We start from the raw sequence: 13,854 nt of genomic DNA on the forward strand, positions 1-13,854 counted from the left end.
TTAGTTATGCGAGAGAAAGAGGTGGAATAGCTCGGCAAAGCGTAAGAGTAGGTATATACCTGTTCCATTGATTGCGCAAAAGAGAGACTTTCGCGAGGACGCATTACAGTGACGCGAAACCAACATTGTGTGCGTGTGTACCTACTTACGGTGTGGGTCGCGGGCATAAAAGTTGCTGCACTGGCTTTTACGTATTTATATCACGTGCAAACTAAATGCGTGCATTGTTCGTATACTAAGAACCGTCGGCGACGACGAGTGGGCCGAAGCGTGAGGGTGTCTGTTTTACAAGTCGCATTGAAAATTGTAAGCTTACTACCGATTTTCTAGACCATCATCGTTTCGTAATACGTGTCTTTGGGTAAGAGACAACGAGTGTGATGGGGTGCAGGTAATTTTTTTTGTTTTTGGAGGGGGCATGGTAACGGACCCGGTGTGGATGTTGAGTTATTGCGACCAATAAAAATACCGTATTTACACGCTGCACGTCCGTGGGTTTTTACATTTAATAATTTCTTATGCCTGCAAGTTTGAGGAAAAATAGTTGGCCAAGCAATAAATAAAATACAGTTCTCTCGGCATGATAAATTATCTCGCGCCTCCGTCCAGCCCTTGTTTTTCCTCAGAAACGTCAAATCCCGTCCCACGAGGCATTACAATAAAACCGCGATAATTCACCTTTTTTACATGGTCACTTGTGCTTCAGAAAAGAGACGTATACACACACCTACTTTGGAAAAAAACCATAAATCCCCGACTAGTACCTTGAAAAGAAACGCAACCCCCGAGAGTCTGCGTCAACAAGCAGCACAACTCGTTACTTGTGGTATACTAACAGCCAAGCTTTCGAGCCGTGCGTACCTTTGACCCCTCCTTGCTTACAACCGACGCTGCACCAATGCAGTGGATCCTGTCGAGTGTACCGGTGGTTGCAGAAAAAAAATACAACTCGAGAGATTGGAATCTCTAGAAAATCGCGGAACAACGGAGAGAGTCCGCGCATGTTTATCTACTTGTACTCGCCGCCTCGTTTGTCCCGAGGTATTTGGACAAAGTGCGCGAGAAGCGGACGATGCTCCGGCGCTTCACAATTGGAAAGTCGAGCATTGCCTACCGGATCTCGTGCCCCTGGACAATTGGGGCTTAAATCGACCGGAACAATTAAGATTTTCACCCGCGTCGTCCTGCTCTGGATCTATACAGTATGTACACGCTTGTTGCGCAACGAGGATATCAGCGCCACTGCTGCAACTGCGGTGTTTCAGGGTTGTTTTTCCTCTTCAAGTAAAATTGGACGTCCTTCCAAAAAGGGCGGGGTTTCTCATCAAGGTAATAGTACGCGTTGGAGGGGCCCTGAATCACGGGCAATCCTGACAAATCGCAGTCTGGGAGGCGGATGAAAAAAAAAGGAGCGCGTGCGCCGGGCAATGTGCCCGTGGAGCATCATCTTCGTAAAAAATTCAGCAGAAAAAAAAAAGAAGGGTGGAAAACAAGTCACGATCGGGTTTCTTGTTCTTAATCTTTGATGCCAAAAGCTCGGGGTCGACCGAACCAACATCCGTTTGCGTTTGGCTGAGCAGAAAAAAAAAAGAATACGAGCCGTAAATATAAGTACTTTTACCAAAAATCTCGAGCTGGGGTATCTTTTTTTATAAATAATCGATGGTCCGGATTCCGACGAGGATTTTTCCCGAAAAGCCACGAGATGATGTGAAAAACCACCGTCTCATTTTCAAATGGTGTATCCGTATATGCATAAACCAACCGAGCAGGGGAATTAAAAAAAAAAAAAAAAAAAAAAAAAAAGAGAGAAGGAAAATAAAAGAAGAGGCGAACGGTCGGAACGCGAGAGCGAGCAATTTGCCGGGATCCCCTCGTTCTACCCTCCCATTGTGGCATTCCATTCATCCCGACCGTCGTCGTCGGCTCTTCCATTATCATCCGTCTACCTCTCTCTTAGCCTCTCCCACTTGTAAAAAGAGGAAAAAAAAAATGAAAAAAGGAGAGAGAAAGAGAGAAATCTTGATTAAGAGCAAGTTAAGCTAGTCTAGTCGACAACAACGGGATGTATATGTCTATTCACTGCGATCGAGCTCAGCTGCGCCATGTATATGGGTACAGATCGATTTTTCATCACAAGCCATACATATGCATACAGGCGCGAGATGAGGATTCGGAAGATGGCACGTGTTTGTGTGGGGGTGCGATTAGCTTGATTGCTTTCGAGATTGCAATTTCATTTATATCCTACAGTAGGGAGCATATATACGTATCCTCTGTTTTGTCTCTCGCGTCTCTCATTTTCGTTTTCATAATATTACCATTATTATTATACTATATATGCACCCGAGATGCCTTATTTTAAAATGACCGTACGTTTCAGTGTTTGTTCTGGATCTTTATACGCTATATATGTCGTTATTTTCTCGCTCTGGAAAATTAACTTTGAAATTGCTTAATAATTCATCCTTCCTTCCGTGTAAGAAGGTATATTTGTGTGTATATTTTACATCTCGCTCGAAATCAAAAACGAAACAAATAGTGTCAACCATATTTTGTCGTACATCCCTGCATCTTTACATAATCCAGTCGAGTGTACACGTGGATTATACATATTACGTACACTGAGCAACCCAATTCTTTGAATCAAAGAAAATTTCTTTACCCTCAATCCGTTAAATATTTTCTTTTAGTTGAAACAAATTTAGTCGATCCAAAAAAAACATTTCGTACAACTAAATGAGAAATTCGTAATTGAAAAAAGAAAATTTTAATTTAATAAAATATTATTTTCAATTAACTTATATTTTTTTACTCATAAGGAAATATTTAACGGAATGAGGGTAAAGAAATTTTCTTTGATTCAAAGAATCGGGTTGCTCAGTGATACAGTGTGGTATCAAGATAAGAGAATCCCAGTGCATAATATGTATATCGACGCCGCACGAGCTGTAGGAAAAAGGAGACACGCCCGGGTTATCCGCTGCAGCAAGTGCAACGCGTGCCCGGCGTTGCGCCGCTAATTATCGAGAGCTGCAGTGTACACCCGAGCCGCAAAAAGAAATGGCCAACCGTGCGGTGTAAAAAAAAGCTGTATCTCTTTCTATATGCACGTGAGCTGAGCTTCACCGTGTTACAGAACAACACGTGTAGGTACGAGGTAAGCACTTTTTTCGTCCCCCCCCCCATCCCCTGTGGTATAGGGGAGCGCGTACGCTCCGGAAGTGTTAATATTTTTCCAAAACCGGGGAGAACGCGGTTCTTCAATTAAGTATAACAGTCGGTATACATATAATATACGCGTTGGGTTAAACCGGGTGCAATTCCGGAAACTGCGTGCAGGTGCGTACGTGCCTAATGTGTATAATATATACACCTACTCATGGCTACCCGCAAATTGCGCGAGCTTTTCCTTCCCTACCCCCGCCGCCCTTGATATATACGTGCACGACTAACCCTTTCTTGTTCTTCTTCCACCGACCCTATCTAGCGTCAATCTCATTTCGCCTTACGTATACGTTTCTTCGGTGTACGTGATATTACACTGTTGGCTCGATCGACGGACAATTAATGAGATTTTTAGACCGAGACGTTTGGAGTCTCGTTGAACAATTGCGCTTAGGTGGGATTACGAGTTCACTCGCTTTTATGTATATAATCAGAGGGAAGTCTTATCTCTCTTGGCGCGTATACTTATTACTTCCTTTTTTCAACATTAACAGGGAGAAAAAATCACGGAGCCCCGACAAAAGATGGGGCCGATAGCGCGCAACAACACCCGGCTCTCGATTTAACGGTACACACGCGCCGATGATCCATCGGGTTTTACCCCGTCTGGTTTACGACCCACGGGAAATCGTTAAGAGAGAGAGAGGAGTGCGTTTATCTAATCCGAATGAATCGCGGTATTATGTACATGGATACTCGAATGGGTGATTTGTCACCCCCTTTTCATTGCAATATGATGGCGGTGGGCAATACATTTTATTTTTCATGTGTGCACGAAAATCCCTGCAATGCTTCCTCCAGAGTCCTAATCACGTGGTAGTTTGTCTATTCGAGGATCTATACACAGGATTGAATCGAGTTGAGGAGACGAAGAAGGGAAGGGGTGGAAAAATTGATAGAAACCACGTATCGGGACATAAATTCTCAACATGGACAAAAACTCGTATTACAGTGTAAAGTAAGTGTAGGCATATATTATATATATAGCAGTAGACCAACAGAGGTGTTAGAGCAACGTTCGTTCCGGACTGCGAGGCTTCCAAGGGTCTATATACAACACCACACGCATACACACACAGAATTGCTATAATTGAGCTTCGACTTGCTCCTGCTATGTGTGTCTATAAGCTATATACTCTAGCCGCAAGTACACGAGGTCGTGCTATCACTGGTGTACGTGTTGTACATATTTATGTAAGAGGATGGGAAAGGCACAATCGCACCCAACTTGTTACATATATATGATACACTTGAAGCTTTGGACTCATACAAAGGGAGTCACATGTGGAAGGTTACGTGTATTTATGCGGGAATGCGATAGGCGCGAGGTCTAATGAGTCGCGAGAATTGGATTTCATCGAGTATCGTTGCGTTACTTCGGTCTTGAAATTTTTTTTTTTTTTTTTTTTTTTTTTTGTTCACCCTCACCTCGTATCGTTCTCGTGACGTAATTTTCTTTGCCACAACGATCGGCGTTGTTTAAAAAAAAAAAATAATGCCTGAAACCGGAGGCTTTGACATTTTATTCGATGATTGAAAAAAAAAACGCCATTGGCAAATACGGTATCGAAATCTCGTTTCGTTTCGATCGAGCATTAAAATACCCAAATTCAGGATCCCTTGTAATTACCCAGTGGTACGGAGAAAACAAAAACCAGTTCCCTCCACCCTGCAGCATCCGGATGCGTATATGTATGTGTACACACGCACACGTGGCTCTTTTTCTCCTCGGACGATATCGCGAGGTTTCTCTGACCTTAAAAACAGAACGGCGCTTCCTCCTTGTGTACCCCTTTATGTATACATATACACCTCGCGTTTATGTCTCTTTTTATCAAGAAGCGTGTCTTCATCCTCGCCTGCAGGAGACTGCACCGTTACCCTCGTTTTTACAACTCCATTGGGTGGACATCCACAGGGGGAAGCGATAAATATACAAGAACGCGCGACGTTTCAATAAACCGATCTCTTACAAGTGCAGGGGAACGAAAGAGAGACCGGTTGCATATGCACTTGCCGTCTGTGATTAATTCAAGCGCGAGAGTCTATACTGTATCCACACATATACACACACACACACACACACACACATATATATATATATATATATATATGTATATATGTAGAGACAGGGAGAGAATATAAAATCCGATGCTACGCGAAAGTTACGAGCGAACGGCCGGTATATTTATTGCAGCTTCAGGTTGCTACTTATCTGCGAAACGATACGAGCGCTTGGCTATATGTATCGGATGTCGTAATTTATATCTGACGCTTATATATGTATAAGCGGGTTATCGAGCCCAACGAGATAAAGTATGTATATACCCTCCGAGGGAGTCCTTGGTCAAGTCCTCAACAACGGCAGCGGCTGCGTCCGTCTCGACGATCGACGTGACAACCACCATCGTTGAATCCCGTCATATCAAGCCACTCGAATCCATCGGCGATAAACAAATTCCACGCACTACTTGGGTGTTTTTATTGCGAGCAGCGGCCAAAGAGATCGCGCGAGGGATTACGAGGGTATTTTAGTAGACGACGCTGCGGCTTTGGCACACGCGGAACTCTTGTTTCACTTATATATATATATGTGTATTGCATATGCCGTTTGGCTTCTTCACGCGAGCTGGACAAATAAGTGTAGTCGATGTGTTTCTTTGGCACTGGAAACTTGGCTGCGCCAAATTGCCGATGCACTTGCACTCGAGGACGCGACACTTTTATCCCTTCCACTTCTAAGTTTATCCATTCAATATACGATGGATTATGAGATACTTTTTCCTTTGCCTTACTCCGAGGTGGTAACAGGGAGGATCTACCGGTTTTTTTTTTTTTTTTTTTTTTTGTTTTTTTTTTATCTTGCCGATACGAGCTGATTGGGTATTAAAATTGATGCGAATTCCGTGACGCGCGCGCGCGTGTATATCTTTATGGTGTCTTAAATATCAAAAGTTGTGCGAAGATTGAACGTATATCTGATTAATGGTCTTTTAAATTCGTAGGTAATACGTAAAGGATACCCGATGATTTTAGCGCTAGAGATCATGCAGTGAAAATTTCGCGAAATCAGAAAAATATGTGTATTTTTTCAAGTTTTCTCGAATGAATATATAGCCACGCGACGGAGGATTACACTTCAACCCCTCCCCCGTAATCTCTGCAATCACCTCCCATTCACCACCTCGACGAGAAAGACAGTCTGGCACTCGAAAAAAAAAAAAAAAAAATTAAAAACTTCAATGCAGCACCAGCTTCCTCGGGGAGCCGCGGTCCGGCATCGACTGCGGCTCGGCCCGCGTCGGAGATTCGCGGAGCGCGTTCACCTCGCATGTGCATCGTGTGCTACACGCATCCGTCTCTCTCGTGAAGGCGCGCGCGCGCGCACGTGTCGTTACGCTCGAGACGGCACGTTTTTTTCTTATGCAGTGCATCGCCACATTAATATCTCTCTCTCTCTCTCTCCTTCTGGACCTCGTTTCTCATCCGCTACATCGGAGGTGGTGTATCACGTCGAGAGATCCTTTTACACGCACCCTCCGGGGGGCTCGTCGAGGGTTTGGGGCTCGGGGAGTTTTGTTCAGCCAAGGCGATGACAAAGGGGTAGATTGTACTCTCGTTTTTCTTTCTCGGAATAACGTGCTCGCGAGCCTGAGTTTTAAGGATCTCCTTCTTTTTCTTTTTTTTTTTTTGTCTATATTGTTACGAGTGTATGCCTGAAGGGGGTGACTGTATAGGCACTGCTGATACTGTGACTGGGGGGGTGCGCGTGCGTACGCATTTTTACCGATGTCGGTGGGTGTATACACGAGCGAACGGTGCCTTTGTTCTTCAGCCTCGAGCTTGTTTTGTGAGGAAACGATGTGTTATTCTATTCGGATACAGAAATGTATTTTTTACTGAGATAGATACAAAAAAATAAAGGGTTTTTGCTTTTTCACGGGATCGAATTAAAAAATCTCCTTTTGATCCGAAAGTTAAGAGGGAAATAATGAAAAGTGCCGAAAACAAAGGCATATATGTCTCGCTTTTCATGTATAATATCTGTCGTGTGCTTATTTTTCCCCGAGAGAGAAGAAGAGGGGGTGCCCGACCTGCAGCTCCGACAGAGGATGCACGTCGTAGAGAGAAGAGATGCTTTTAGGTAAAGCGTTTGAAATATACTTCTGGTTTGGAGTTGTTAGTGCGGGTGTTATTTTCAAAGCATCAGCCAACCAAATGTTTTTTATTTTTTTTTATCCATAGAAAAGTTTAAAGCATCTTGTGTATTATAGCTCACATCTCCTAAACGTGCGTCGAATGAAACTATGTATACATTACGTCGGGGGGAGGAGAAAAAGTAAAAGTTTGCCACTTAAAGCTAAAATTGCAATTGAAGGGCACGCGCGTAAATGGAAAATAAGAAAATTTCATTTCACGTATCGTTAAATTCCTGGATAATTTCCAAAAACTTACGTGCTCCAAGTATCCCTATCAAGGGTACGACTCGCGCAACTACCCTTCATCCTTTAACGGCTCATTCGCTATTTTCCAGAGTCATTACGCGGTCGAGCTGACCTTCAGCATTTGCTCATCCCAATTTATACGTGCGCCCGTGTATTTTTCGCTCGATGCGCTGATTTGCGTTTTTGATGAAATCGAAACTCTAGATGCAGGTTTTGACGGCATGGGATGAAGTTATTACTCTTATACACTTTATGGTCTGCGAGTGATGAAACAGCGTCATAATATGAGAGAGACGATTTACGAGCTCGCGAGGATAATTTAAATTAAAACGCGCCGCTCGGCCGGAGGAGAGCCCCGCAAACGTCACAAAAATCCTCTACGTGAATGTATGCCAAAGCAAGATGGTTACCGCTGATACACGGGCTCTAACGCTCCAATGACGAGTTTTTTTTCTCGGTATCTTGAAAAAACAAAAAAATGTTATGTCCAGCGACTATACGACACTACAATCGAAAAGATACACATCTTTGTATTTCGTCATACGTAAAGATTATTAGGTATCGACAAAAGTAACTTTTAACCGAAAGATAGAGCAGCGAATGGCAAAAAGATAGGACACATCGTGGAAATAAGAGGAGAGATTATCGATTGTCACAACGACCAGACGACGAAAAGAAGCTTGGCAAGTAGCCATAACTCCCCGCTCTCTTCCGGCTGTATACCTCTATAATTGAAGAGCGACAGCTACGACTGCTACAGCTGATTTTGGATACGAGCCTCTCAAGGGAGCGCTTTTTTTAATTGTACTTCATTTTACATGGCCCATGAAATATAAAGCGTGCGAAGAGTTTGGATTTATACGACATTGTTAATTTGTAAAAATGTTTTACTTATTATCTCCAGTTTGTACTCTTTGGTTAAAACAGTTAATGGAATTATATTAGTACACGTTAGTTTTATAAACATGCTCAGTTGGTTGATGAAATAAAAAGAAATTGTTAAAATTAAAAGCTTGCATACCTAAAAAGTCCTGCTTATGTGACATTTGCAATAAAAGAATGTCAACATTTTCAAAATCATCCAACAAGAACCACAGATTTTTCGAGCTTTGAATGTTTTAACATTCACTTCTTTAGCTTGTGAGTAAATTTTAACTGTATCAGAAGAGGGAGCCGTTAAATGTAAATGGCACGTATCTCGCTGAAAACTGTTAAGATTTTAAAGAAATAAATATTTAATTGATCAGTTCTGCTTCGGGACATGCACTTCGAAAAATTTTTCAGTATTTTCTTGATCTTGTTACTTATTTTTTTCACTGATGCGAAGAAAAATAATCTCAGATTCCATCTGCAAACGCAATTACATCTATCGATCCACCATCAGTCATATAAAAAGGGTACACGTATAATACAGAATGGTTAGTCAAAGGTATTCGTTGGAAGTGAAAAAGTAAGGCGTCGTTGATACATCGATACAAACGATACAAAAATGTTCTACGTTCGATACATCGCGACGTTTATCCTGATTATGTCGTACTTCATGAGTGGTGGTAGAAGTTTATTCATTTTTAAAACATTATTTGACACGTATGTCTTATTGTCTTATTGATGCATATTTGCAGCTCACGGATTGAAATGTTATCATTGCTCTGATAGCCACAATAGCATAAACTGCACAATATATATCGAAAACTCCAATATTAAAGAGTGTAGTTATGAAAATCTTCCGCACGAAAATCTGTTTATTCCCAACTTTGGAGGTAAATACAAAAACTTACACAATTCAATTAATAAGGTGTAACTTTGTGGCTTTTAAAAAATAATTGATAATCACTTTCACACTTGATTTAACTGCGTCAACTTTTTAGATTTCCATCTTGGTGATAAGATAAAAGACGCAAGCCAGCCAAAATGGGGTTGCTTCACACAGACAACTAGTGTGTACTTCATATAAAAATTATCAATTATTACTTAATTTGATTAAACTCAAGCAAATTTTTGTTTATTTGTTATAGCGTACAAAAACGAAGTGAAGAAGTCTAAAGGGTGTACGACAAATTGTTTTAATCACGTGTCGGAACGCGATGGAGTAAAAACGAAAATAGAATGCTGTGACACGGATTTATGCAACTCTTCATTAAAAACCAATGCTGGATTATTCACCCTTGGCGCTTCTTTGGTATTTCTCATTTTGTTTTGGAAGTGAAATTTGGTGTCTAATTATTACATTTCAGTAAAATCTCAATGCATAGATTGGATGTTTAAACGATTGTCTGAATAATTATTCTCCAATTAAAAAGTATACATCGGTATACGTTATTGATAGTTAATCTTGATTTTTTTTCTAGTGCTGCAATATAAATTTTAATGCTTTTTAGTTATTTTATACAAATATATGTATTTGTGTGATTACTAAAGAAACTGTAGGCTGAACGAAATTTTCAAATTTGTTTTTGGAGTTTTATATTTTCTACTCATAAAAATAATTTTATCTAGTTTTATTCATTTTTACAATATAGTGGTCTTATTCTGTAAAAAAATATCTCTGTATCTGATTCAAAAGGTCAACAATTTGTGTAACTCTACTAGATAAAGTTAGCAAGCACAAGTAATTTGCTTGCACAGTGTTAGTTTTACTGTATCGCCATGTTCCGGTTTTTAATACTGTATGTTATGCTCGTAAAAAGTGTGTTAGTGATAACATACATGATATCAGATATCACGAGCTTCAATTCATTATAAAATTTATCATTTATTGTTGCTAACACAGAAATATACATTTTACGTGAAATGGAATAAACTTTTTAAAAGCCAAAATGTTTAATGCTATAATGCAACATCGTAAATCCAACATGAAACCAAATTCAGTATTTCATAAAAAAGCTTATGTTGTAAAGGAGCATGCCTTATTTCAACACCATACACTCCAGTCACACTCTGAATCGCCTCAAAGACTTTTTTTTTCTTCACAAAAATTACCGCAACGATTGACGATCAATTAATTTGTTCCGCACGGTACCCCTATTACTATATTTTATCGAGACGGCATCGATGTATTTATTTGTATCTCACGATTCGGCGCTTGTAACCGCATATCAATAAAAAGTTGGTTAATTTACAGGAGCTGGTTTATTAATAAATAAAAATAAGTGGTCATACCGGTGTTGAGATAATATACGAAATCGAAGGACTGATTCTATTTTCGACTTTATTGTCTGTTAAATAAGTACCAAAGGTCCATTCATGACTGCGAAAGCTCTCGTAGAATACGGAATGTTAAAATAATTTCTAAAGGCTTTTTATCTGCAAAAGGTAAAGAAATAAAAAGCAAAGCAAGAGGTAACAAAAGAGTAACATTCGACAACGCGACCAATACATTTCGGGGTTTACGTGTACAATTCACGGCACGCACATCCGCCTGTCGCTATGTCTTCTCGTTCTCCTTCCCTCGCTTTATTTATCTTTCCACACTCCATAAACTCGACTAATACAAGCTACTCCTTTTCCTCTCATTATGCGATCCACAAGAAGTTTTACATAGGAACGTAGACGCGGTGTCCGCGTCTTACGAGCACCTAATGTTATTAGCCATGGCGATCGGCAACGCCTATTTTTACCGCTCGTTGCACAGCGACCGAGAGACAGTACAGCCGATCGGAATTGTTATACCCATTGCCGGTGTGCTACATGCCAACTTTGCACGACGAAGAGGTACATGCACACGCGTGCACGAGATTTTGCAATTAACCGAGCCTCCGCAACTCAAGAGATCTTGTATATTATATTCCTTGTCGGCGACTTTTCGTACGGAAGCCATCCTACGTGGGATACGAGGATTGGATCTAACAAGGCTCGAAATGTATCGCATCGTCTCGCTAAGTGCGTACAGAATTCGACATGTGTTGCTTCAAAAAACGAATTCAATAATATGTTTCCGTCGAGTATGTGTATAATATTACTCACTTCTTGAAATAGCGCTTGGAAAAATAAAAGAGAACTTCCTCGTTGAGCGCGACGCGATTGTTTGATGTTGAACAAACGATGGTGGCTTTAGTCATGCAGTTTGTGAAATGATTCATAAGAATACCGCACCGGTGTCCTTTTTACCCAGCGACGGCGTTTTATTTGTAAATGTAGCGTCTTATCTCTGTGATGTACATACCCGTCACATAAGAATTTCACACGAGTAAATGTTGGTCAGAGCTGCTCATTCGCGTGTTGAGCGTTGACGAAGTAACACCTTGACGACTCCATCAGAGCTAAAATGTTATCTTATTGGAATATTATCACGTTCACTCTAATCCTTTCGTACTGCGCAAGTGAAGGTTACAAAATTAATTATATTCACGACAAAATTTTACACGAATATATTTCATTTGTATACGTATTTTCAGTGCTTGGGATAAAATGTTATAACTGCTACGACAATGGCAGAAATCCTGACTGCAGAACAAATCCTAATAAGACTGCCACCATCGTAGAGTGTAGCAGTCAACAGTTTTCAATGCAAAAGGACCATCCGGGCATCAAAGGTAACTCTACCGTCTTTTAGTTTTGTTATAGCAAGTTACATTTTTTATTGTCCAAATTCTAAATGTATTTATATGTTACTGACTATGTCCGCAGAAATTTTCAATATCCCCGCGGACGTTTATAATTATGCTGCAGGCAACGAAATCTGGAATTGTATGACGGTAGTAAGCAGTAAGTAGTTAATCATAGAACATTTTATTGAAATTATTTTTTATTTAAACATATTAAAGATTTTTTTTTTTTTTTTTTTTTGTAAATCTTAGAGGACAAAAACGGCGAAACATTTTCAAGATCGTGTGCACCTGTAAAGCCCATTTGTGAGAGAAAGGAGGAGACTATTAAGAGAAATGACTATGAACTAACACGAAAATGTTGCGACACTGATTTGTGCAACTCGTCATTCAAAACTAGTGCTGCGTTACTTACTGTAAGTGCTTGTTTACTGCTTATCGCTTTTTTCGGAAATAAAATGTAATAGGGAAATTTTTCTCATAATAACGCATAATGTAAAACAAACGTAAATGAAGTCTATATTAGGAAGTAGTTATCTACACTAATTTATCTCGATATAGTAAGAGCTTCATTACGTATTTTTAAAACAAATATTTTAAACACAAAAGTTTATTTAATGTTAAATTTGTATACTTACAATAAAAAATTTTTATCTAAGAGTTTCTACTTATACCAATAAAAGCATTAAATGACCATTTAAAACAGCGTTACGTTTATAAATACCTTAAGATAAGAGTACGTGTTTTTTAAAACTTTTTTTTATTTTTTTAGTAAACCAATTCAAATTAACTTTTTTTCTGTTTCAATTTTTACTTAGGCTTTACTAAAATAGAAAAAATGATAAAGAAAATCAAATAATTTTTGACTGTATAATTTTTTCAATTTATACAATGTATTACACAGCGCTCTCGCTATTATTTTATGAAATTATGTTTACAAAAGTCAGGAGATAAAACCCGATAAAAATTCTTGACATTATCAAGTGTTTTTTCATTAGATTATACATCTTAGTTCTTAAAAAAGTTGTTCAGAAATAATAATTCTTGGATGTATTTAAATTAGTAAATGCCTAATTAATAAAAGAAGATATATATTCTCTTGAAAATTTAATTACTGGATGAGAATTTGTTGTACTTCAAGTCACAACTAATTAGTAGGGTTTAAGATTAACGTAATACGAAAACTGACGCTTCGAACTTACTCGATCAACGAATTGTTGAAGGCCACACGTGTCTTAAAAAAAACATGTAAGGTCTTATCATATTTCTGTCACTTGGAGTGCTCGTCGATTGATACACGCGATTAGTAAGATATTAGTAGTACAACCATGTGTTGCTTGTACATGTACTCTAATGGCTTTAAAAAAACAACACAAGTGTTAAATTATAAGTCTAATCGTTTAAATTTAATGGTCTAAGAAACAAGGTCGAAACTTTTAAAACAGTATAAAATAAATAACAATGAAATTTTTTGTTTGAACAATTTCGTGGAAAATCCTGAGTACATTAATATGAAAGAGAAGTGTTGTAAAGCAATTCGATCAGATATCTATCGCGATACGCGATCAAAGCAGTAGCAAAGTAAGTACAGTGACGAATTAAAAAAAAAACCCGATCGATGGCAATTCGTAAACAAA

General features: G+C 39.4%; 2 protein-coding genes across 3 annotated transcripts in view; one reads left to right on the top strand and one right to left on the bottom strand.

Annotated features, from left to right (window-relative positions):
• Positions 1-13,854, bottom strand: part of LOC106647184 (WD repeat-containing protein 47) — a 61,193-nt gene that overhangs the window by 46,273 nt on the left and 1,066 nt on the right. The window contains exon 1 of one of the 2 annotated variants that reach the window (XM_089598254.1): positions 5,557-5,636. The exons of the other annotated variant lie outside the window; for it this stretch is intronic. Coding sequence (XP_089454380.1) covers positions 5,557-5,636 — 80 coding nt within the window. Of the gene's footprint in view, positions 1-5,556; positions 5,637-13,854 lie in introns of those variants that run through there. 2 annotated transcript variants of the gene reach the window in all.
• LOC106647185 (uncharacterized) lies at positions 11,807-13,171 on the top strand. The gene is made up of 4 exons (XM_014363467.3): positions 11,807-11,998; positions 12,068-12,205; positions 12,300-12,377; positions 12,470-13,171. The coding sequence occupies exons 1-4, from the start codon at positions 11,938-11,940 to the stop codon at positions 12,679-12,681; spliced, it is 489 nt and encodes a 162-aa protein (XP_014218953.2). The 5' UTR covers positions 11,807-11,937; the 3' UTR covers positions 12,682-13,171.

This window comes from Copidosoma floridanum, unplaced genomic scaffold, assembly GCF_036245765.1.
Source record: "Copidosoma floridanum isolate Cflo_tuat_1 unplaced genomic scaffold, Cflo_Japanese_pri ptg000006l, whole genome shotgun sequence".
NCBI lineage: Eukaryota > Metazoa > Arthropoda > Insecta > Hymenoptera > Encyrtidae > Copidosoma > Copidosoma floridanum.

What these genes read in the sequence shown, in the direction of transcription:
- LOC106647185 (XM_014363467.3), top strand. Translation starts at nt 11,938, where the DNA reads ATGTTATCTTATTGGAATATTATCACGTTCACTCTAATCCTTTCGTAC. An exon ending in GGACCATCCGGGCATCAAAG is followed by an intron (nt 12,206 to 12,299) that starts GTAACTCTACCG and finishes CTATGTCCGCAG; the next exon opens with AAATTTTCAATATCCCCGCG. An exon ending in TTGTATGACGGTAGTAAGCA is followed by an intron (nt 12,378 to 12,469) that starts GTAAGTAGTTAA and finishes TGTAAATCTTAG; the next exon opens with AGGACAAAAACGGCGAAACA.